This window comes from Podarcis filfolensis (genome assembly GCF_964270895.1).
Source record: "Podarcis filfolensis genome assembly, chromosome: 15".
In the NCBI taxonomy this organism is placed as follows: domain Eukaryota; kingdom Metazoa; phylum Chordata; class Lepidosauria; order Squamata; family Lacertidae; genus Podarcis; species Podarcis filfolensis.
Window position 1 is genome coordinate 42,780,188 of NC_139618.1, and position 23,911 is coordinate 42,804,098.

The 23,911-nt window shown below is 48.5% G+C and overlaps 1 protein-coding gene and 2 long non-coding RNA genes across 5 annotated transcripts in view; 2 read left to right on the plus strand and 1 right to left on the minus strand.

Moving 5' to 3' along the window:
• Positions 1-22,253, minus strand: part of PDLIM2 (PDZ and LIM domain 2) — a 61,263-nt gene extending 39,010 nt beyond the window's left edge. For 2 of the 3 annotated variants that reach the window (XM_083588905.1, XM_083588903.1), the window contains exons 1-2: positions 22,110-22,253; positions 5,095-5,215 (exon numbers count right to left, since the gene is read on the minus strand). In XM_083588905.1, coding sequence (XP_083445031.1) covers positions 5,095-5,187 — 93 coding nt within the window. In that variant the 5' untranslated portion in view covers positions 5,188-5,215; positions 22,110-22,253. Of the gene's footprint in view, positions 1-5,094; positions 5,216-7,216; positions 7,339-22,109 lie in introns of those variants that run through there. The other variant, XM_083588904.1, reaches the window with a different exon arrangement.
• On the plus strand, positions 3-7,185 carry LOC310750823. The gene is made up of 3 exons (XR_014542311.1): positions 3-1,768; positions 2,446-2,684; positions 5,635-7,185. It is a non-coding gene; the product is annotated as an uncharacterized lncRNA (long non-coding RNA).
• Positions 7,450-14,607, plus strand: LOC310750816. The gene is made up of 3 exons (XR_014542304.1): positions 7,450-7,564; positions 8,468-8,645; positions 14,454-14,607. It is a non-coding gene; the product is annotated as an uncharacterized lncRNA (long non-coding RNA).
• Positions 22,254-23,911: the final 1,658 nt, after the last annotated feature.

Genomic DNA, 23,911 nt, shown 5'->3' on the forward strand with positions numbered 1-23,911 from the left:
ATGAGAAAGGCAGAGACACATCGAGCTGCAATGTGACTACTGGGAACAAGCCATGCCCAACGGTGCATCAAGAGAAGGCAGATGAATAGCAGACCTTCTATCCCACCAGCTCCTTTATTTATTTAACATGTTAGACTGCTTAATATAATAAAATCTCAAAGTGCTATGGAGTTTGGACAGTTTGCTTCCACTGGCTCTGTCCCCATATCCAAACAAATGTCTGCACAAAGGATTTGTCTGGATTAGTTAATAACATGGGCTAAATTAACCCCTATTAAGAGTCTCTGCACCCGCCCATCTTAAAGATTAAAAGTGGATTTGCAATGTGTTATGCTTAATAGAAAAAAGTTAATTAAACCCGACTGAAAACATTCCAGAAGAGTAACAGAGTTAAATCTGCTGTAGCAAAAACATCAAAAGATTCCTGTTGCACCATAAAGGCTAATAAACGTATTGTGACATGGCCTTTTGAAATGTTTGGCTCTGCTTCACCATGTGCATTTGACAATTTGGAAAAAGAAACTAAGTCACTGTGCATTTATGCTAGAACATCTTATTATGGACTAAGCAAGTTACTGCCATGAAGACCACAAAGAGCAAAATACAAAACTGGCAAAACAACCAGTATTTTTTTAACAAGGCCCACTGCTTTTCGGGGAAGTGCCAGTTTCTAAATTCATCCAGAGAGCTCTCTCCATAATGCTGGTCACTTTGTAAAATGCCTTTCTTATTATTTTAAAAGCACTTTCACCCTACTTTAAACCACTCCATTACATGGCACAGCAAAATCCACGTGTCCAGAAATGTGTGCCTACCAGGGGAGGGGGAGGGGGAAGGAAAGAATTGTTCATGCAATGAGGTTGATTGTTGAATTACAACATCCCTTCAATCTTAAACTTACATTATTGGAGTGTGATGGATAATTCTAAAAACAAAGAAGTGTCAGACTCCTTATATAAAAGCGTTTGACAGCCATGAAGAATTGGATATCCAATAAACAGCATCTGCTGATGGTCTTTCTCATGCTGGGCTACAGATTGGTTTTGCAACATTTGAAAAATTGCAGAAATGGGGAGGCTTAAAGAAAGTATATAATTAAAAGAAGGAAGGAGATCACACAAAATTTTTGAGCAATGTCGGAGTTGCTCTTTATCAATTGATGTATTGGAAACAATGATATAATCTGAATGTGACTCAGATTACAAGGAGATTCCAACTAAACATTAGGAAGAACTTTCTGATGGTAAGAGCTGTTCAAAAATGGAACTGGCTACCTCATGAAGGTAGTGGACTCTCCTTCCTTGGAGGTCAGATGGCCATCTGTCAGGGATGCTTGAGCTGTGATTCCTGCATTGTAGGAGGTTGGACTAGATGGCCTTGGGGTTCCTTCCAACTCTACAGTTCCATGATTCTGTAAGTGTCTTGCAATATTTTAACCATCTTTGTACTCCAGTGATAGTTTCTGTTAAAGATTCCCTCAAACACTGCAGTTTATTACAATAATTTATAGCATACTGTTCCATTTCAAAATAGCGCTCAAGGCAGCTACATAAATACTGAATGTTTCTTTTGTCCTGTATTCTGGAAACATCTGGATGTTAACAATGCATTATTGTGACATGTGATGCTGTTGAAATGCTAGTAAAGAGACCAAAACAACAACACCCTTATCCCTTACAACATCTGTGACTCTTATTCTAGTTTTGTTTTTGCAGTAAAACAGTGACCACTCTCTAGCCACCATCAGCAGTCAAATGTCTGACCACAGGTTTGCTCACCTTATGACTTTCTCCTCTCAGAAAGCTGGCAATTAATATTTTGTTTATAACTGAGTGAACGAATAAGGCTGTTGCCAAGGCAAAGGTGTTCACCTGGTAACCCAAGGGAGCAGGAGGAGATCTCTCTCCAGAATTAACACTGGGCTGCTCTATTCCTTAACATGAATCCCTAGACACCAGACTGCAATTCCAGAACAAGTCAGTCTTAACTCACTTCAGACTCCAATTCATTTACAAATGCAAAGTCCACAGGCACCAGCGAACAGGAGGTGAGGAAAGACTTGCTAATGAAAACATGTGGCCCTTGACTCACCTTGCTCAAGTTCTCCCAGATAAATCATCGTGAAAGGCTATAAGCAAAAGCGAGGTTCTCTTTATGCACACCTGGTGGGCGGAATACAGAATTCCCTGCTCACACAATGACCACCCAAGGGGTGAGGCTGAATCACTCAAAAACCTCCTTGGCAATGCAAACAGGCGGTTGCTGATTTAGGATAATAACAACCTCTGAAACTATCTCAGGCAGCCCAGATCACATAAACAAGTCCCCAACATCTCCAACAGAAAAGCCTGTGTTGGGGTGGCCTGGCCCCAGACGACTGCCCCCAATGATTAAGCCACACAACCATTGCAGCAAATCTAATGATAGCCTACATTTCTTCCACAGAACCCAAGGCAGCATATAGGGTCCTCAGCCCACAGAGACACTGACCAGACCCCCAACCTTCTCAGATTCAGCTTCAGCCTTTACAGAGGGCAGCCGTCTAAGTGAAGGAGCTCAAGACAGGCCACCCAGTCCAAGTCCAAGTTGAAGACAAAGAACCCAAAGGAGGGGGGAGCGTCTGGAAGTTGCCCACCCAGAGTCAGCACCTGGACAGGAGACGGAGCAGCCACGCAGGTCACCTGGTCACAGTTTCCCCCACTATGAGGAAAGGCTTTGCATTTTTTACGTTCAATTATGGCAATTGTTTCTACATCTGCATCTTCACATGTAAATCAACATGTGACATTTTATTCAGATTTATGTCGCCTTTTGCTCTCTTTTTTATTACATATTTCCTGTATTTTGGGCAAGTGGCCACCTTACTCACCAAGGCTGCTGCTTCTGTGCCTTTAACAGATTCTGGCAATGTTTATTTTTTTATTTTAAGAAATTTACACTTCCATAGCAATGCTTTGGAAGAGATTCCACGCTGATTTCAGTCTGCCCAGCAATGGGGCAAACAGCATGGGCAGAACTCCTTCTGCTTCCTTTTGTGCCAACCGGGGGGGGGGGGGGGAGCAGGGATATTCCCTTGCCCAGCCCTGGAGAGGGGAGTAAGGGAGAAGCATATTAGACCCCTGCTGCTTACAGTCTCCATGTGCAGCACCATAGACTTACAGTCTGTTCCCAGGGAGTTGGTTCCTTGAAGAAATGGTAAACAGGATCTGTTCTCCTCATTATAAACTGAAGGGTCACACTTGGCTCAGTGCCCAGCCCAGAAAAAGGGGCAGCTTCCTTTTAGAGCTTCTGCCCCAAGCAGCACATTAAAAAAGAAAATGCTCAGCATTCCAGGATGTCCTGCAAAACCCCAAAGACATTCAATGCAGGAACAGCCAGGCCAACCAATCTCTTCACTCCCACTTTTCCACAGGAAATTCCACTCAGCAAGTTGTTCAGCAAAACAGAGCCTATTTAGTTTGAGGCAATGGTAAAGGTAAAGGTAAACTGACCCCTGGACAGTTAAGCCCAGTCAAAAGCGACTATGGGGTGCAGCTCTCACCTTGCTTTTCAGGCTGAGGGAGCCAGCGTTTCTCCACAGACAGCTTTCTGGGTCCTGTGGCCAGCATGACTAACCCGCTTCTGGTGCAACAGAATACAGTGATGGAAGCCTGAGTGCATGGAAATGCTGTTTATCTTCCTGCCACAGCGGTACCTATTTATCTACTCGCGCTGGTGTACTTTTGAACTGCTAGGTTGGCAGGAACTGGGACAGAGCAACAGGAGCTCACCCTGGCACGCTGATTCAAACCTTTTTTGTTTGAGTTAATACACTGTGCCTCCTTGTGCAAGTACCTGCTGAAGCTTCCAGCTACAATATAGTCAAGTGCATCTCACCTGGTGGCACTGTGTGGCCCACAGATTAAGTCTCGTCCACATCAGAGTTTTGTGACTGTCTTCATGTCACACACAGCACACCTGCTCATCTTCCTCTCTTTAGCAGCCCATTCCAGTTAGCATCCCATCTCTATAATTCTGCCTCAAATGTTTTGAGTGCTCACACTTGTGCAGCCAAGGTGGCACCACTGTGCACTTGGGAAAACACTCAGGGCCCACAGAATTCTGAACAACTATTGAAAGGGGAAAACTGACAACCAGGTGGGAGGGCAGAGGAAGAGAGTGGCTGGAAACGGAAGACTGAGGAAGAGACAAGCTCCGTGAAAACCGAGTTTGGTTGGGTCCTTTCCTGTCTCACACTCAGAAGCTATTTTTAAATGTCCCTAGGGATGGAACTGGGGACTGGCAATGGAAATCAATCAAGAAAGACAAGATTTAAAAATAAGTGGGACAGGGCACCAAAAGGGATGGGCAAACCTGTTAATTTTGGTTTCTCTCAATTTCTAATTTTTTAAAACTTAAATTCAGCTCTCCACATGTCTGCAGCAATCTGCACGTTAAAAAAAAATACCCCCATGAAAATTAATCAACATATTAATGTGAATTTATCCTAATAAACATATTTTTGTATGCCGTTTTTATTAGTATACCCCATTTTCCAAAACAGTTTCCCCTAATGTAATGTTCCTTGTACATGTTCCTTGGCTGGAGATGTATAAAACCCGGGAGGATGCTTATGTTTTGTGGATTGTTTAAGAAAATGAAACACGAGGACTGAGCAGGCTCAGCAGGTACAAAATGCTGGCTAACTGAGGGAGGGCAATGAAACAGAAAAGTAGAGAAGACGGAAAATGGAATGGAGTGACTGGAACCCTGACCGGGGTTTTCCACACGGCAACCTTTTTATGCAGGGCCCCCTCTTTCCCTTCTTGATTGAAGGTGCCAAGTAAGGAACAGCAGACAATCTTACCTGGTTAGCAGAGGGCGGTGTGGGAGTTAAGTTTCATTGCTATACACACCTTACGTTTCCTTGCTGTGTGTGGCTCTCTCGCTGTCTGACTTTCCAGAGTACAAGACAGCAGTATAAGAAGCAGCAGGTCATTTTCCATGCAGAACCGCAACATCAGCAACATCCATCATGTGGCCCACAGGCCATAAGGTGAACTCTGCTGCACTATATGGGCAGCCAGTGGGAGAAAGAGGAGACAGGCTACCTACCTTAGATACTATGATGGGCTTCCTGAAGTCCCGTCCCCCTGTGATGCGGAAGCCCCATGGAGCGGGACCCATGAGATTCACATTCACCGCCATGGCAGTTCCACCAGCAGACCCTGTGGGCCTGAAAAGCAAAGGATAAGAATTCTGTGAAGAGAGGCTGATGGGAATGTTGGTGGATAATAGGAAGGAATGGCTGAGGGTTCCAGGAGGGAGAAGAGGAGGAAGTGCTCTTGGCCCCGGAAGCAGGGGACGCTGCCTTGTGCCGCCGAGTCGAGTGCAGTGTTGTCCACAGCAACTGGCAGCAGCTCTTTCAGGCAAGGCTTCCTTCCCCCCGTCCTGGAGATGCTGGGGACTGAACCTGGGATGCTCCACATGCTAAGCAGATGCTTTGCCTCTTCCTCCCCAATTACCAGGACAACTCTATTCATTCATTTATTAGTTGGTTATGTAAAGCTTTTTTATCTTTTACTCTGCTCTTTAGTTGAAGAGGCTCTCAGAGCAGCATATGAAGATCAGAAGTAAGACATTTTCTGTCCTCAGGCTTACAGTCTAAAAGACATCACACCTAAGAAAAAAGATGCAGAGGGAGGACGAAGAAAGCAACCACAGGCACCAGTTACAATGACCAGTAAGTGACCAGCTGGGGTGGAAGCAGGGGAATGGCTGCTGCAAGTTGACAGCTGAGAGAGGGTCAAATGCAGCTATTCTTTCCACAGAGGCAACGAAATAGCCCTGAGTTCCTTCTTCCTCCCTGCTCTGCAGCTCTTGCTAGGCAGCTACTGGAGTGAACCATAAGGCATCTGGTTCATGTGTGCAACGTGGCTTTTCTTTTTAAGGCTGGGGAACCACCAATATCAGGCACAGCAGCTTCCTGGAAACCTAAAGGTTGTTCTGCTAATGACAGGTGATGCAGCAGTGACTGGATCCAGCAAACTCCCAGCTCATGCCAGCAAAACCGCCATGAGGGAAACTAGCCAGTGGAAAGTGTCAAAAGCGGCCTTAAATTTGCAAGCAGGGTGACCATGCTAACAACTAGCAGAAAGAGCCTTCTCAAAAGAAACATAACAAATATTAGAGAGAGAGGGAAGTTAAGTAAGTTCCCTTTTGAGAAATTTCAGCTTGGCTACTATCAAGTTAAACTGCACAGGCACCCCCCCCCCATATGTGTGATTGACTTGTGCATGACCACTTGCATGCACAGCACTGGGAAATAAATAAATAAATAAATAAATAAAATCATATGAGGAAATGGCAAGAGAGAGCTAGAGAGTCCTTGTGGTTTGTGAGGAAACCCTCCCCAGAGCCCAAGGAGGACATCAGTGAGTACGGAGGAAGCCCCAAAGAGACACGAGGTCCAGTGGGGCTTTGTTAAGGCTGCTCAGCCTCCCTGCCTAGCAGCCGATGCATGCGGTAGTGCAGCAGCAGCAGCAGCAGCAGCAGACACCTTTCCACACATCCTCCAGCCTCCAAGTGGCCCCAGAGCTTCAACTCTAGTTAAAGAAAAAGTTGTGTGGAGAGTGGGAGCAGGAAAAAACCGGCGTTTAGAAGTTTTTTAGAGGGTGCTCCCCCACTTACACAATTTTCATTTATGCATGTGGGGGCCCAAGTAAGTGGGAGGGCGCCTGTATATTGTTGGTGGTCATACAGGTAGATGAAGGAAGCAATGGACCTTCTCACTGGAGGAGGAGAAGACTGGAAGGAGTAGGGGACAAGCCCACTGCTGCCGTCAATTACATTTGAATAATAAAATTTCATCAACAGTTGTTCCCTAAGTTCTCCACTCTGTTCATGGGGGCTGAAATTACACACAGGAAGGGGATTTAACCGAATATTCTCCAGGGCACTGGTGAAATTCTCCAACAGTTCAGCTGGAATCTTCCCCCCAAAATACCTCAGATACCTCTACCTCAGATATTATTTTCTGAGAATTTTTTTAAATAAAATGGCTTCTTCAGCACCTTGCAATTTCCCTCACAGAGAAACACAGTCCATAATGTCAACTCAAGGACCCTAGAAGTGGGCTTCCAAATTTTTCTGTCAGGGCTAGAACCCCCAAACCACACAATTCTCCAAGCAATTGCAGCCCCAGCTCTGTTCAGGAGACCTCAAATCCTGGACCTACCTCTACAACCCCCAAACTGAGGTGCAGCAATTGTCTCCAAAGATTCAGCACACCCCAAAGCCCTGTTCCTCTCCTGCACAGTCACTCTCCAGAAGGGGAACTTGAAGACTGAAAAACAGTTGGTTCCTTCCTAGACCACATGATGCGACCGACATTTGCCTTCCTGTCACAGACCTCACTTCCGCCCCCCGCCCGCCCCACCCCCAGCCTGCAGGTTCCTCCTTGCCAATCGCAAGTGCCTGACAAGGAAAAAAACTCTAAGCAGAGAAGGGCGCAGAACAAGTTGCAGATCTAACCATGTCAGACACCTGGAGGAGCAGTAACAGCAGCTGCAGTGATGCTCTCCAGGTGATAATAAAAGTTATAAATCCAACTTTTCTTTTGCTCTGTCCCTCACAGTCAGGTTGATCGTTTATTGCCTGTGCTTTGCTTGGGCATGTTTTCTCCTAGCCTGGAATCCCAACTGCAACAAAGTGAACAATGGTGACCCTAGATTTTTATGACAAAGAATGTGACAGCAAAGCCGACTAAAAAGGGCTAACCTGGAATGGCTATTAATTAAAATAACTACAATCATAACTGCTAAATATGTAATAACAGTAGCATATTCCCAGCAGCACACATCTAGGCTGAGTAAGTGGAGCCCAATAAAATTTGTTGTTGCATGCCTTCATTTTCACTGCTAGATTTCTCTAGAGCAGTCTTCCCCAACCAGGTGCCCTCCAGATGTTTTGGGCTACACTTACTTTGAACTCCTGCCAGCGCAGCTGTATGATGCTTGGCCTGCTGGGAAGACGGCCATGCCAGATGGAGCAAGCAAGAGCCTGTTCTCACATGCAAGTGACCACTTGCGATCAAGTGATTAGCATGCATGTTATGCTCTGTAGACTAATGAAATAAATGCTCTTCTGATATTTAGGTTATCCAGATTGGTTCACACATGTGGAACAGTCCCAAGAGGCCCTCTAGCCCTGCTTCTGCTCCCCACATAGCCCAAGGTCCACACCAGACGTCATGCAGAGCTCCATGTTTGGCAATGTACCCTCTGGTGTGTTTACCTTGCAAGAGCATCAACACTGCAATTCCACTCCCATGTCTGTTTTTGACAGAATTCTCTGACATTCCCACAATTCCCAAATGCTAATCTCCTCTTCCTGAAGCCACAGAGAGGAAAACATCCTACTGCAACATGGTTTTCCTTCCATAACTTCCATGCAACTTCCAATTTGGCCACAAGTCTTCCAAAGACAGCCAGCCAGATTGTGACCTGCTGCTTGAAGGTTTATGGACTTCCAGGGATGGAGAAGTCCATGATCACGGCAGATGGTGACAGCAGTCACGAAATTAAAGATGCCTGCTTCTTGGGAGAAAAGTGATGACAAACCTAGACAGCATCTCAAAAGACAGAGACGTTACCTCGTCGACAAAGGTCCGTATAGTTAAAGCTGTGGTTTTCCCTGTAGTGATGTATAGAAGTGAGAGCTAGACCATAAAGAAAGCTGATCGCCAAAGAATTGATGCTTTTGAATTATGGTGCTGGAGGAGACTCTTGAGAGTCCCATGGACTGCAAGAAGATCAAACCTATCCATTCTTAAGGAAATCAGCCCTGAGTGCTCACTGGAAGGACAGATCGTGAAGCTGAAGCTCCAGTACTTTGGCCACCTCATGAGAAGAGAAGACTCCCTGGAAAAGACCCTGATGTTGGGAAAGATGGAGGGCACAAGGAGAAGGGGATGACAGAGGACGAGATGTTGGGACAGTGTTCTCGAAGCTACTACCATGAGTCTGACCAAACTGCGGGAGGCAGTGGAAGACAGGAGTGCCTGACGTGCTCTGATCCATGGGGTCACGAAGAGACAGACACGACTAAACAACTAAACAACAACAACAAGGGATGGAGAAGCAGCAATGGCAGTGTGTGTGTATCAGCTAGAATGAGGCAGAAAATGGGCATAACTGCCACCACTAGGTAAAGGGACCCCTGACCATTAGGTCCAGTCGTGGCCGACTCTGGGGTTGCGGCGCTCATCTCGCTTTATTGGCCGAGGGAGCCGGCGTACAGCTTCCGGGTCATGTGGCCAGCATGACTAAGCCACTTCTGGAGAACCAGAGCAGTGCACGGAAACGCCATTTACCTTCCCGCCGGAGTGGTACCTATTTATCTACTTGCACTTTGACGTGCTTTTGAACTGCTAGGTTGGCAGGAGCAGGGACTGAGCAACGGGAGCTCACCCCGTCATGGGGATTCGAACCACCGACCTTCTGATTGGTAAGTCCTAGGTTCTGTGGTTTAACCCACAGCGCCACCTGCGTCACTTAACTGCCACCACTATGGAGCAACAATTGAGAGATAGCAAAAAAGCAGGAGGTCACTTTGCCTTGAGGAGCAAGAAGAGGGCTCATTACAGGGTGGGAGTGGCTCCTAGATCTAGGAGAGGAAGGGAGGTCCCCAGAAACGCAAGCAATTGTCAGCGCCAGACATTTGGTGCCGTAGGCCATACCATATTGCTTCCTTCTCATCAAGAAGCAGGAAGGGGGGGGGGGAGAGCAGTGCTGGCCCAGGAAGCTTTGGTGGGGGAGGCAGAAGACAAGCAAAAGCACCCGGAGAACCAGGCAGGAAGTTCACAGCCACAAGACCTGATTCATATATTTTGCAGCTGAGGCTGGGAAGTTTGCAGCGAAGCACAACCTCCCAGGAGAGGATGCTGGGCTGACACCTCCCTGAGCATGCCACGGCCTGTTTATGCGGGGGGGGGGGGCAGATAGACCTTGCTGGCAACGGCCCAGGGGCTAAGACCGCAATGAACCAAGTCTCCACAAGGGGTGGGTGAATCAATCAGTTGCCGTCTCTGTCAATTTCTCATTTTTTCAATCTTGTGTTCAGTTCTCTGCATTTCTGCATCATTTGTTTTTAAGTCCTCATCAGCCTTTTACTGTGAATTTCCAACATACACATTTTTGTATGCAATTTTGCATAATTTATACACTTTGGCAAATAACATTTTCCCTAATGTAATGAATTTCTGCATTACATCATCAATGTTACTTTCATCAATGCATGCATTTTAATGCACACTTACCTTAGCATACACAACATTACGTGGCTGGAAAATGGCATTGCAAGATTCAAAGAAGGCTGACTGCCTTTTGGTTCATGGATTGTTTCAGAAAGTGCGAAATATGCATAGCTGTCAACTTACAGATTTGAAAATATGGGACCAGCAGCCTCGAAAATAAGAGATCAGCAGCCAAAATAAGGGATTTTAGTCAACCAACTGAAATACAAAGTGAAAAGGGACCAGGTAATTTTGAGAGCAGCACCGGTTTTTAGCCCTTCGTTTCCAGAGGTTGCTGCTGAAGACAGCAGCTGATGAAACCCTGCAATGAAATAACTCCAAGCAGCCACCACTTTTCATGCAAAACGAAGTCCAAGCTACGAAGATGCTGCTGCAGTTCTGTATCTTTTCTCTCGTGCTCCATCTGCAGCTCTCAGTTCCATCAGGCGGGGCGGGAGGAAGGGGGGGGGAAATAGCACCTGAAGTAAACCCGCAGATCAGACCATCTATGCTAGTCTACCACTACAAATCTATGGGAGAAGCGCTTACGGTCCTTCCTCCGCTTTCCCCCTCTATGGTTAGCCCTTGGAACACCTGCCCGCGCCTCCTCCTCCTCCTCTCTCTGAACTGCTTTCTCTATGGTTGCTCTCGCTCTCCTCTCAAGGCTCCTCAGCAATTCATAGGCCGCACCAGGCTGCCCATCTCATCCGGGTCCTTCGGCGGCACAGCCGCAGTATGGCCTAGTGGGAGTGGTGGCGCCAGGCAGAGGGGAGGCCCGAGGCAGAGATGCTCAGTTTGGCGGCCGCGAGGAGGATGGCGGCAGAAGAGCCCGAGGCTCCCGCCAGTCCTGGTGGGGAGGGGCTCCAGGGGGCCGAGGCTGGTGAGAGGAGGCCGGAGGGGGGCAGTCCGGGCAGCCAAGCAACACAGTTGGAGCCTCCCTCCTCCCTGGCTGGCAGGGAGGGAGGGAGAGGAGCTGCTTCCTTTGAAACCCGGGAAATTTAAGGGACATCATCAATAAGGAACAGCAGCGGGACACGGCGCTAGGATAAGGGACTTTCCCGCCAAATAAGGAACGGTTGACACCTATGGAATTATGTAGAGTCACCATTAAACACGAACGGAATCAAATTTCTCCCCCATTCCCTAATCTCTACATAGTGTCTGAGGTGGTGGTGGGAGCCAAGGAGTTTATTTTATATCTGGGGGTGGCATTTGTTCCTTGCATAGTTCAGGAACAACAACCCTACTGCACTCATATCTGCTCAGTGACACTTAAAAGCCAAAGATGGGGGCCCAGCAAATGGTAGGGTGTCCATTTATACATCACAAAAGAAAGAAAAATGCATCACAGGGGGGAAACCATAAGTGGACATGCCCTAGTTTATCTGCACTGAATGCAAACATAACTCAGCGCACAAGGAAGAGACTGTGACTTAAGCAGGTCCGTCACGGTCTACTTGTTGGTGGAAACATCAAGGCTGATACGCCTTCTTCTAATAGTCCTTTTATCTTTAAACCAGACAGCCATTCTAACGGAGCAGGGATGGAGAACCCAAGACCCTCCAGATCAGAGGTTCCCAACCTTATTTGGTGTAGAGCCCCTTTTCAGAAAAAGAATTACTCAGTGCTCCCTGGAAATCTACCTTCTTTAAGAAAACAAACAGAAAGATGCAGTGACAAATTTGTGTTCTTTTATGTTCCTACAACGTTGGCCAAATAAGCAGGCAAGCTGCAGTCCACTTCCTGGGCCTGTGTGAAGCCAAAAAGGGTTCCCCTAAGTCCAGGAAGACCCCTCGCCTCCAGCACAACCACCGGATCCAGGGGAGGCGTTATTGCTGTCCTGCAACGGCGCCTGATTAGAGGGTAAGCATCATTACACAACAGATGAGACACGTACAAACGGTTTTTCAAAATTTTGCTCTCTCTTCTACCGCTCCCTTATTTTTATTCAACGCCTCCCCCATTGCCCCCGAGGCTACTCTGCCCCTGGATCATGCCAATGCCTCCCAGGGGGGCATCACCCACTTTGGGAAACACTGCTCTAGATGCTGCTGAATGACAACTCCCATCAGCCAATGGTCAGGTGATGGGAGATGCAGCTTGGAGAGCCATAGTTTTCCACCCCTAAAACAGAGGCCACCTTCAAACAGAGGACTAACCTTTGAGAGCCCTTGGAAACAGAGGACTCCCCTCTGTAATATGGGGCACCCGACCACCCTAGTAAATGGCCAGGCAGCACGAGACTCTGCAAGCTAAGCAAGTAGACCTGACTAGACTTTGGTAGAAGACTCCAAAAGCTCTCTAAAAGATGTAGAAGAAATGAATGAATCCTGAAAAAGTTAAGCAAAGCCAGGCCTAATAACATTTAAAGCACATGACTTCTCCCAAAGAATCCTGGGATCTGTAGTCTACACTTAACAAACTACAGCTCCCAGGATTCTTTGGGATAAAAAGCAATTTAAATGTATGGTGTGTACACAGCCCAGGACTAGCCAAGCCAAGAACAGGGGGCATTAACAGAGAGGCACTGAGAGAAATTGCCTGAAGCCCACCTTGTCCATGTGGCAGTTACTTTCCACCTTTACCATTAACAGCCCATGAAAACAGCCCCCAAACCTCTGACACACAAATAAAGTCTTCAGGGAAAGAATTTCCTGGTACATGTTTCTGTGCCAGCAGGAAACTACTCCCCACTCCTAGTGAGGAACACCAATAGCCTGTCCTTAGCTGGGATGGGGAGAGATTTTCTACCACTAAACCTTTTGATGGAGTGAGGGAGAGCCCAACAATTGTGTGCTTTTGGCACATGCAAAACCCTTCTCGCTTTAATCCAGGTAATCCCAGACTGGTCTGCAGGTCCAGTAGACAGCTGGTTATTTTGGCTATATGTGAAATCATTGTATTTTATATTGGTGTTACACTATTTTGTTATGTGCTATTATCTTTTGCACATCCTTCCCTTCTTGGATCCCTAGAGCAAGTTTTGCAACTGTTTTTTTTAAAAAAGAAATAGTTGGGTTTTTTTTAAGTGAATGATAAACATACAAGACAGAGCCTCCTTCATCATGGCCCCACAGATGTGGAAAATGTGGAACTCCTTGCCACTGGAAATATACATCTGTTCCACCCCAGTAGCAGTTGTAGACATCTAAGATGTACTTTTTTGTTCAGACCTATGGACCTAGCTGGTTTAAGGACTGATTCCTTTGCTGCTGCCTTACTGTGGTATTCTATGATTGTGTTAGGAAGTAGAGGATGTTTATTGATTCTGTGGTTTTTGAAAGGTATGTCTGTTGTATTATATTTTAATCAAATGTTGTAACTGCCCTGGGAACCTTCAGGTTGAAGGGCAGATTACACATAAAAATAAAATAAATAACGTGCAGGCACCACTTTAAATGTTTTCAGGTGTCTGCTGCCTGAAGGATGAGTGGAAGGTTGAGTGACAGATGGCTCAACCAGAACTCACCTTGCCAGATGAAGGACCTGTTGCAGCTCCCTATGTTAAAACACAGTGTGTGACCATCTTGCTAAGAAGAGTGAGATCCTGCTAGCACATGATGCCTCTGCTCAAAGATCTGCACTGGCTGCTGATTTGCTACCAGACAAAATTCAAGGTCTTATTATCAGTATATACAGCCCTTAACAGCTTGGGACCTTGCCCGCTACAAACTCATTCAACCGCTTTGATCTGCAGATTGTGCACTTTTACAAGCGCGACATGATATTTGTTCTGCATCTGCGTGTCTGTCTTGTTTTGTGGCAGCTACCTGTGCTTTAGAACTCCCTGCCTATAAACACTAGGCAGAAACTCGCCTTGTACTGCTTCAGAAAACTGCTTTAAAAAAACCATTCAGCATGCCTATCCAGACATAAAATTAGTTTTGAATATTTAAAACTTTGCTGGTTTTATTTGTATATTATTAATTGTTTTATGTGCACTACTTAGGGGTTTGTTTGTTTTTAATCAAGCAGTTTATAAATTCTTCAAAACAAAAAATAGAAATGTGTCCATCTTAATAGGCTTCCTCAACCGGTCAAGGCGGTTGAAACCCTAAAGATGACATTGAAAGGAGTGGCCGGGAGGGGGGGGGCATTGTCAGCCTGAAGGCTGCGTTTCTTCATAGGCATCTCCCTGGGTGGGGCAGTGGATGTGACTCCCATCTTTATGTCGTTTCAGTTACACAAAGGTCAACCGTTTCTGCTCCTACATCTCTCCCTTCAGGCAGGCAAGAGCCATTACTACAGCTCCATGACACATCCCAGCCAGGCAAAAGAGCTGGAGAAGAAGGGAGCAAGGCCTGGGAGCAGAGCATCTGGAGGAGGCCAGACAGAGGCGGGAGGGCCGCTCACTGCCCATTAAAAACATTTGGAAGCCCCATATCCCACACGTCCCCAAAACAGGTAGGTCCCTCAGGTGGGACCCTTTCGCAGTAGCTGAAAAACTGGCAACAGATCTGTAGCTCAGCCTGGGAGCCGGAACTATCCTGCCAAGATCAACTGAGAGCAAGTGTGGTGGAGTGGTTAGAGCGTCAGAGTAGGACCTGGGAGCCAGGGGTTGAATCCTCACTCAGCCATGAAGCTCCCTGGGCAACCTTGGGCCAGTCAATCGATCTTAGCCTACAGGGTTGCTGTGAGGATCAAATACAGAGGAAGGGGCAACACGGTACCAAGCCAAGAGGGTGAATTAACAACAGCAGCAACAATAATGCTGCAACCTATATTTATATTTTACTCAAAGTTAGGGGGTGCCAAATCCTTGCTCAGGGCACCATATTACCAAAGTCTGCCCCTGCGAAGAAGTGGGGAGGCCTGTGAATGACATTTTGAGCCCTTTGGAGGAAGAGAGGGAGATGGATGTCGTAAATGAACCAGACCAGTGTGGGAAATTATGAGATATCAGAGAAAGGGAGAACATTGTGTTAGGAAGAAGGACTGGGAGATTCTGGCACATTCTTTGCTTAAAAAAAAAATCCCAATATTAAGGTGGAGGAACGGGAGACAGACAGGCAGTTCCTCAGGAGAAAGATCCACACAATTTCCTCAAAAGATATGGGGAAGTTTGCCTTTTTAGAGCTAGCAGGGCAGAGGAAAGAGACAAAACAAGCCTTAGTTGCTTCTGCCAGTCATTGGCTCTGGCTTCATCAGCTGCTGGTCTCTCTGCCTTCTGGCCGGCCAGTCCCAACGAGTGCAAGCCATCACTGCTGAGATTTAAGGAGGGAGCAGCATCTGATGTCACCTTCAGACAGCCTTGTTATTGAGCATTTATTCTGATTTGTTTGCACAAAGGTTGTAGGGAGGATATATGGCATTGCCTGTCCACTGAGCAGTCACTCTGATTTGTTGGTGGGGAGGTTACATGGGGTTGGGTGTGAAGCAACTGTTATCTCACACTTTCCAGGGCATTTCCTCATCACTTTCCTCACCACAGAAAGTTTGGTTTGGGGGGGTGTTGCACAAGAGCACCATATCCATTACTACAATTGCTCAACTTGGAATTTGCCACTGTGTGCCCTAAGTCACCATGCACTGAGGAAAAGATTCATTCATCAATGTGACCACCACAAGTAGGGGTATGTTTTTTTAAGGTACCCTAAAAACAGTTGTAGCTTGGTGGGTTTAAACAGTAGATTAGACAAAAATCATGGAGGATAAGGCTATGGTCATGTTCTTCTTCCACTGCCAGAGGTGGGATTCCTCCAAATACCAGTTCACGAGAGTTGCGTTCAGGTCCTGCTTGCTTTCTTCCCACAGGCACCTGGTTGGTCACAGTGAGAACGGGATGCTGGGCTAGATGGGCCGCCGGCCAGATCTTGCAGACTCTTCTTATAGTCTTTAAAACTATCTATCGCCCTTTTACTTAGTGTGAGAGGGAAGCATGCAAGCCGTGTTATTTCCCAATTGCTCACTAACAGTGCGGTCAGATTCCCCTTCCTTGTGTACATCTAATGCATGGAGAGGACAGTGCGACTGAGCTCTGCCCCCACTGCTGGCCACACATCCCAGTGTCTGCACATTAAGGGCAATGCTTTAAAGTAGGGACAGGAAACGGATGGCCCTCCAGGTGTCCTTGGACTTCCAAGAGCCCCTGGCATGGCCAGCTGTTAGAGGTGAAGGGAGTTCCAATGCAACAACATCTAGGAACATAGGAAGCTGCCTTCTAGGGAGTCAGAGCACTGGCCCATCCACCTCAGTTGTGCCTACACTGACTGGCAGCAGCTTTCCAGGTGTAGGGAACCCTCCCAGTCCTACCTGGAAATACTGGAGGACTGGACCTGGGACCTTCTGCATGCAAAGCAGAATGTTCCAAAGAAGTGGTGTGGAGCAGCCATGCAGCCTGGAGGATTGGTTCTCCACCGCTGCTTGAAAGGGGAGCCTTAGTGCAACAGCCGTAGGCTCTGCACCCATTCAGGAACTCTGGCCACATAGGTTTTGTGACTAGGCGGAGAGCCTGCAGGATACTTTGTCTATAACATGCTGACATCAGGGCATGGAATGCTATCAACTAGATCACAGAAGAACCCTAGATTTCTTTTAAGTTACATTAAGTTAAGCTATACTCATTCGTGAGAAAGTCTTTGGGAGAAAACACACACAGAGGAAAAAGGCCTGCTGCCTTGCGGGAAATCATGCAAGAGAAGAAAGGCTACACAAATCCGGAGTGGAGTCCTGAAGACAGTTGGATGGCACCTTTTACGTCTCCTTCCAGCAACTCCTTCAGCCAAGCTGATGCCAAACGTCTTGCTCTGCTTTCCTTTGGACCCTATCAGTGAGGCCGAGAAAGAGGGGAGTCTTGTTATCTGGGCAGCCCAGGACCTCCAGACACACGGCCCAGGCTTGCGCCCCAGAGAAGTCACTTTGATGCTGCTAGTGCAGCAAAAACAATGTGGGAGGCAAGCAGCAGTTGGGAGTTCCTGGTCTTTGCAGCCACAGCAGGTGCTGTGATTCTCTAGCAGTTTGACTTCACCCCTAGAGGCACACTCCATTGTCTGCCGAGACAGATGGATGGCAACAACAACTCATCTTTTGATGATTTAAGTTTTACATGGCCTTTTGAAATGGCTAAAACAAAAGAAGCTGAACTGAACCATGTTAGCCATTAGATTTAACAGTGATAAAAAGAGCCCAGATGAAAGAACAACAGTGATCAAATGGCAAGTGGAGCTTTATTTGTGAGAGACTTGCTCTTACCTTATAATACTGGCTATTTTAAGGCATGCAGCAACAGCCTCCAGTTGAGCCCGAGTGTCCCAAAGAAAGGCAAAACTTTCCCTCTGACACCCTCAGCTCACTTGAGAGAATCAGCAGAGTCACACCAGCCTCTGTTCACCCACATAACTTCTCAGGAGACTAGTCCACCGTGAAATCCTGAACTCCGCTCAACAGCAAAGTGAGGAAGTGCTAACACAACACTCCTGATGCCCCACATTAATGCAGCCTGGATAAGACCAAACTTAGGGCCAGATCTACCTTGGTAATAAACTGAGAAATAGCAATGGATACTGTGAGCAAACAGTTAACACCTCATCTGGAAGGAAAGAAGGAAGAATTGGGTTTACCGTAGCCCAGCCGCAAACCTTGGCTTTATGTGTAATTGCAGCAGGATTAGGAGGTTGCTGCTTTCCCTATTGGACTGGATCAAATATTGGGGTGGATCAGCACTTGGCAGCTGATCCAAAGTAAAAGCTTCCCCCATTGTCTGGAGAGCAGCTTCCTCCAAAACACACCCTGGGGTGGGGGGAGCGGATCCTGAATAGCTCAAGGGGAGGCCTGAGGGCCATGCATATTCTCTGAACTAAGGGTTGCATCCAACTCAGTTCAAAGCATAGCGAACCCACCAAAATAAAGAAACCTGTTAGTGCTACACTGGACACAAGCCTAAGTGCCCATGTTCCGCCAGTGCAAGGATTCCCACATGCGCAACATAGAATCTTACCGTTGAATGGGACCCAAGAGTCATCTAGTCCAACTTTCCTTCCAGGTATAGGCAAACTTGGCCCTCCAGATGTTTTGGGACTTCAACTCCCATCATCCCTACCTAACAGGACCAGTGGTCAGGGATGATGAGAATTGTAGTCCCAAAACATCTGGAGGGCCGAGTTTGCCCATGCCTCTTCTAGAGATTCCCCCAACCCTTTGGAGCTGATCTGGCAAGGATGTAGGACAAGGAGCGGGGATGAAGTTCTGTCACACAAGCAGAAATCCTTGTGCGGACGGAACGCGCAATTTGAATACTGTCCTGAGTCATGACCATTAAGTTCAGTAAGTCTACTTTGAGTAGGACTAGCATCGACTACAATCCTAAATATTACATTATATATGAAATACAAATTTTGTGTCTTGAAAAGATGAATTCTGAAAAGTGTACCAATCATGCCAAATACTAGCAAATTAAGCTTGCTTATTCTTCATAATTAATTCTGCTTTCAATAAATACGGGGCGAGGAATTTTGCAGTGCTTTGAAGCTTTGCAACTTCTGAGAAGCTGGCTTGATGATGTTTGTCATGCATCTTCTGTAACTATCAAGTCTACCTTTGCAGCCTGAAGGGCTTAAGTGCTATCTCCAGGAAGTATTTCACTTCCTAGGAGCAAAATGAAGCCTCCATGTGCAGAGGCACTATATCACTGGGACAGCATACCAAAGAGCAGTGGTGTAGCGTGGGTTGTCAGCACCCGGGGCAAGGCAAGTAATTTGCGCCCCCTAACCCGTGGATTTGCGCCCCCTAACCCTAACCCCCAGATGTTGCGCCCGGTGCGGCCGGCCCCCCCTGCACCCCCCACGCTACGCCACTGCCAAAGAGGGAAGCAACCTTGCAAGCTTCTCAGAGGCATCTAGATAGTTGCTATCTAGTAACTATCAGATAGTTGCTATCTGATTCTATCAAAATAGAATCAGTTTGGAAAGACAAGTCAACTCCATATGCCAAACTTGTGGGAAAGAAATGAAAGCGATCAAGCATTCCAACGAGGTCCCCCCATTAGGAAACGCAACAGGTTTTGAAGCAGACAATAGCACTAGCTGGATGTGTTAAAACGTGATCAATGCAGGAGAACTGGAAAAGTCCTGGGGCAAAACCCCAATGAGAAGAGGAAACAGGAGGCTCCTATGAAGTCTTCTCACCCATCCAAGAATAGTCCTTGCCGCACCCCTGCTGGTGTTCACAGAGCTCAGTCAAGTAACTCCTCCGCTCCTGTCATTACCACGCTGCCATAAAGAGCTGTGTGAGCTGGCCAAGTCTGTGGCACACGCAACACGCAAATCAGAGTCTGAAAATGTGGGGTGCAGGGAACAGGCTTGAATGTTAAAATGAGAGGTGCTCAGGTTCACGTGCATCCGGGTGGCGCACATTCTGCCCCAGAAACATTTTTCACTGAGAGAGATGTTGCTCTCCATCTCACTCTCTCCTAATCCTACCTGGATCCCAGAACCATCCAATGAATCTGAATGTTGGGAGATTCCAGGCAGACTAAAGAAGTTCCTCACACACAGCTAAACTACAGAATCTGCTCCAACAGTAAGTGGCAGTGACCACCAGCTTGCATGGCTTTACAAGAGAACAGGATGAATTCCTGAAGGAAAAGGCCATCAATGGCTATTAGTGCCCAGCCATGACGACTATCTCCAGGGTCTAAGGCAGGGGTCCTCAAACATTTTAAGCAGGGGGCCAGTTCACTGTCCCTCAGGCACTGTTGGGGGTCAGACTATAGTTTGAAAAAAACATGAACGAATCCCTATGCACACTGCACATATTTTATTTGTGGTGCACAAAAAAACAGGAAAAACAATGCAATATTTAAAATGAAGAACAATTTTAATCAACATAAACTTATAAGTATTTCAATGGGAAGTATGGACTTGCTTTTGGCTAATGAGATGGTCAATATCTCCTCCCACCTGCTCTGCCGGGCGGTGGAATGAGGCTCCCCAGCCCCAAAGTGGCCACTTTCTTGTCCCGCCTCGGAGCGTAACAGCTGAAAAGGGAAAGCAGGGGACGGCTGACCTCCCCCCCCCCGCGGCTGCCTCACTCAAGTTTCTTGCCTCATACAGCACAGCCAAAGGAACTCTCAGCCACGGACCAGAGAGAGAGAGAATGCAAAAGCGCCGACCCGCCTGCTGCACGTGTGCAGGATCACATTATCCCTCCTCTTGCATGTGCAGCCCCCCTCCCCGCAAGCAAGCAACCACTCGCACTATGAACAGACGCCGGATGCCAAGGTCGCACTCGCATATGGGATGCTGTACTTCCTTTCACCATAGACCCATCAGACAGCGGTGAGTTCTGCAATTGCTGGCCGGGCCGAGTTCAGGACCCTGACGGGCCAGATCTGGACCACAGCCTGTAGTTTGAGGACCCCTGATCTAAGGCTGGCATCACAAGCAGGGAGAGTGCTGCTGTTATGTAGCTATTGAATGGAGAGAAAGACACTCTGCACATGCTCAAGGGCACGATATTCTTTATTATATTAGCTGGCAATGAGAACCAATTTCAGGGCAAACCTTTTGGAGGAGGGACTGAATCAGCAAGCCCACCAGAGACAGACCTCCGTTCAGAGACAACATTGACACAAGGTGACCACATTCCAAAGGATTAGACCAGGCACAGGCAAACTCTGCCTTCCAGGTGTTTTGGGACTACAACTCCCACCATCCCAGCTAACAGGACCAGTGGTCAGGGATGATGGGAGTTGAAGTCCCAAGACATCTGGAGGGCCAAGTTTGCCTATGCCTGGACTAGACTCTTCCTGGGGGTAAGGGGGTTGGGGAAAGACTCTGGGCACCTTAAATATAAGAAAATTTATTGAGGCATAAGCTTTCCTGCACCCAATGGCGTCAGCTTGTCCTCCGCTAGCATTCAAGGTCTCTTCCGTAGCCACACTCAAGAGGGTGGGATTGTGCTGGGAAGGACTCAAAGGTGCGCTCCCTGACCCACGCCAGACAAGTGAGGGCTCTCTCAGACCAGATCCACACTAAAGAGCTTCTCTCCGCAGGCTGGTTCCCCACGTGCCACGTCAGTCACGACAGCCATGGCCCTGCAGATGCTGCTGGAATGCTACTCCCATAATCTCAACCGCTAGGCATGCTGGCCAGGGGAATGGGGTCCCACAACGGCTGGAGAGTGACAGGCTTCCCATCCCTGATTTGAGGAGAGCTTCCTGAAGTCCTGTTGATTTCCATGTGATGGATATACCTGAGCCAAAAAACAGACACACCTGCTCACCTCTCCCTTCCTCAGTGGCCTCCCCTCTGGCAAAATGCAGACTGGAAGCTCCGAGCACAAGAGCCTGTCCGCTTGAATTCTGTGAAGAGCCTTGGCACCCTTTCCAGGAGGACAGAAGGAGTTGGGAGGAAGAAGCAGCATTTTCTGGGCCAGATGTCTCTCTCCCTGAAAGGGGAGCCCATCAGTCGCCGGACTCGCGAAGCCTCTTGAATGCCCCTGAAACGCCAGAATGCGAGTCTCGTTCGCGCGGCGAGGGATCTGTTTACTCTTATTTACAGATCTCCTTCAAGCTACAGCTAAAAAGAACAATTGAAGCCATGCAACAAGAACAGGGCAATCAAAACTAAGAGGCCCCCCCTTTCCCCAATAAAAAGACACAGGAGGCAAAAATAACTTGCTTAACTTGATTGCGGAGAGCATCCCCGAAAGAAATAGGAGCGAGGGAATTCGTACGGTGCGCGCAAAAACTTCAAGAGGCAGGGAGTTCCAAAGAACTGGGAGGACGGGACGCACCTCGGGCAAGATCTTGGTTCTTCCCTCCCCGGCCCAGAACCCGAAGCCCCGCAGCTCCTGCGCCAACTTCACCTGTCGGGCGGCCCCCCCCCCGGACACTCACCGCGGGACGGGGCTCGGGGGCCCGAAGGCGCCGAGGGAGAGGCCGGGCGGCGGCGGCAGCGGGAAAGCAGCGCAGCGCAGCACCGGGCGGGCGAAGGAGGAGGAGGAGGAGGAGGCGGCGGCTGCTGCCCCGGGCGCCCCGAGCTGCTCTGGCCGCGCGCCGCCGCCTCCTCCTCGCTCCCGCGAAGGGGCGGACGCGCCTCCCTGGTGGGCCGGCGGCGGCGAAGGGAGCGGAGGCGAGCGCCTCCTTCCGGAGCCCCGGAGCCCCTGCAGGCTGTGCCGGGGAAGGCGGCTGCTGCTGCTGCCCTGCGGCTTGGCTCTCGCTGCGCCCGGCGGGGCCGAGAAGAGACCGCGGCAGAGGCGACCACTGGAGAGCGAGAAAGCACTGGTTGAATGCCCCAGATGGGGTTGGACTACAACTCCCGTCATCTCGGACCGCTGGTCCTGCTAGCTAGGAATGATGGGAGTTGTAGTCCAACCACATCTGGGGACCCGAGGCTGAGAAAGACCTCTGCCCCCCGTCCCCATTGCTTACGCACAACAACCCTGCGAGGGAGGTTAGGCGGAAAAGAATTCCTCCAGGGAACGCTGTGGCCGAGGGAGGATGAAAACCTGGCTCTCCCCAACTACAGTCCAGTATTTTAACCACTACACCACCCGGCTCTCAACATGCTGCTTGATCAAAATCTAAGGCTGACTAGTCCATCATCTCACTTCCAGCAATAGGTGCTTCGGATAAACCCAAAAGCAGGGGTGTGGCATCTGTGGCCTTCCAGCTGTTGCTGGACTTCAACCCGGGTTGCCCTTGACCACAAGCTCTGCTGGCCGGGGAAGATGGGAGTTAGACCAACATCATCTGGAAGCACAGAGGTTCTCCATTCTGGGCTGGGGGGAGAGACAAAAGCCCTCCCAGGTTGCACTGCCCTCTGGGAACATCCATCTTAATGCAAAGAAGCTAAGGCTGCAACTGCGAACATTTTCTTTGTAAACCACATTGAGTTTTCTTACAATCAAGCGGTGTATACATGTTATGCAATCAATAGAAACCCATAACATCTATGGGAGTAAGCTTCCTGGAGTTCTGTGGGGCTCACGTCTGAAAACATTCACACATCTAGGACTGGGCTGCACTGCCAGTGGTGGCACCATCAGCGTAGGGCTCTGGGGCAGAAGTCCAGGGTAGTCCAGTAGAAGCAGGAGGGGCCCCAACCCAGAGGAAGGAGCGTAGTTCCATGACAGAGCATCTGCTGTGCATGTAGGCAGCCTGAAGCTCAGACTCTGGCATCTCCAGGGGGGGCTGGAAAGCCTCTGCCAACCAGTGTAGACAACACCAACACCCCTCCTACGCAGGTCAAGACAAGAAGGGGCAGCAGCAGCAGCAGCGCCTGCGTCATTGAGGAACCAGCAGTGGTCCCCTGATGCCAGCACAGATTGTGTCTGAACTCACCTGTGAGTAAACAGGGCATTTTAGACTTGGGGCTTAATGGCCTCACCTCCCTTAGATGGTGATGTGTCTTGCTTCACTTGTTTCAAAATATGGCAAGCCAGCCCTGCTACCTCTGGGACCCTTTCTGCCCATGCCAGTGAGCTGAGCCCAGGGTGTCTGCCCCAAAGTCCTGCCCTGGCAATAGCCCCTTGCACTCAGTGGGGCTTGCTGCTGCTGTTGGCCTCTGCCTGTCTCGAGAGACAATGGAGTGCTCCTCCGGGGGTGAAGTCAAACTGCTGTGTCAGCAGCACCAGTGTGACCTCCTTGGGGCACAAGCCTGGGCCGTTGGTATGGGGGTCCTGGGCTGTCTCCCTCTC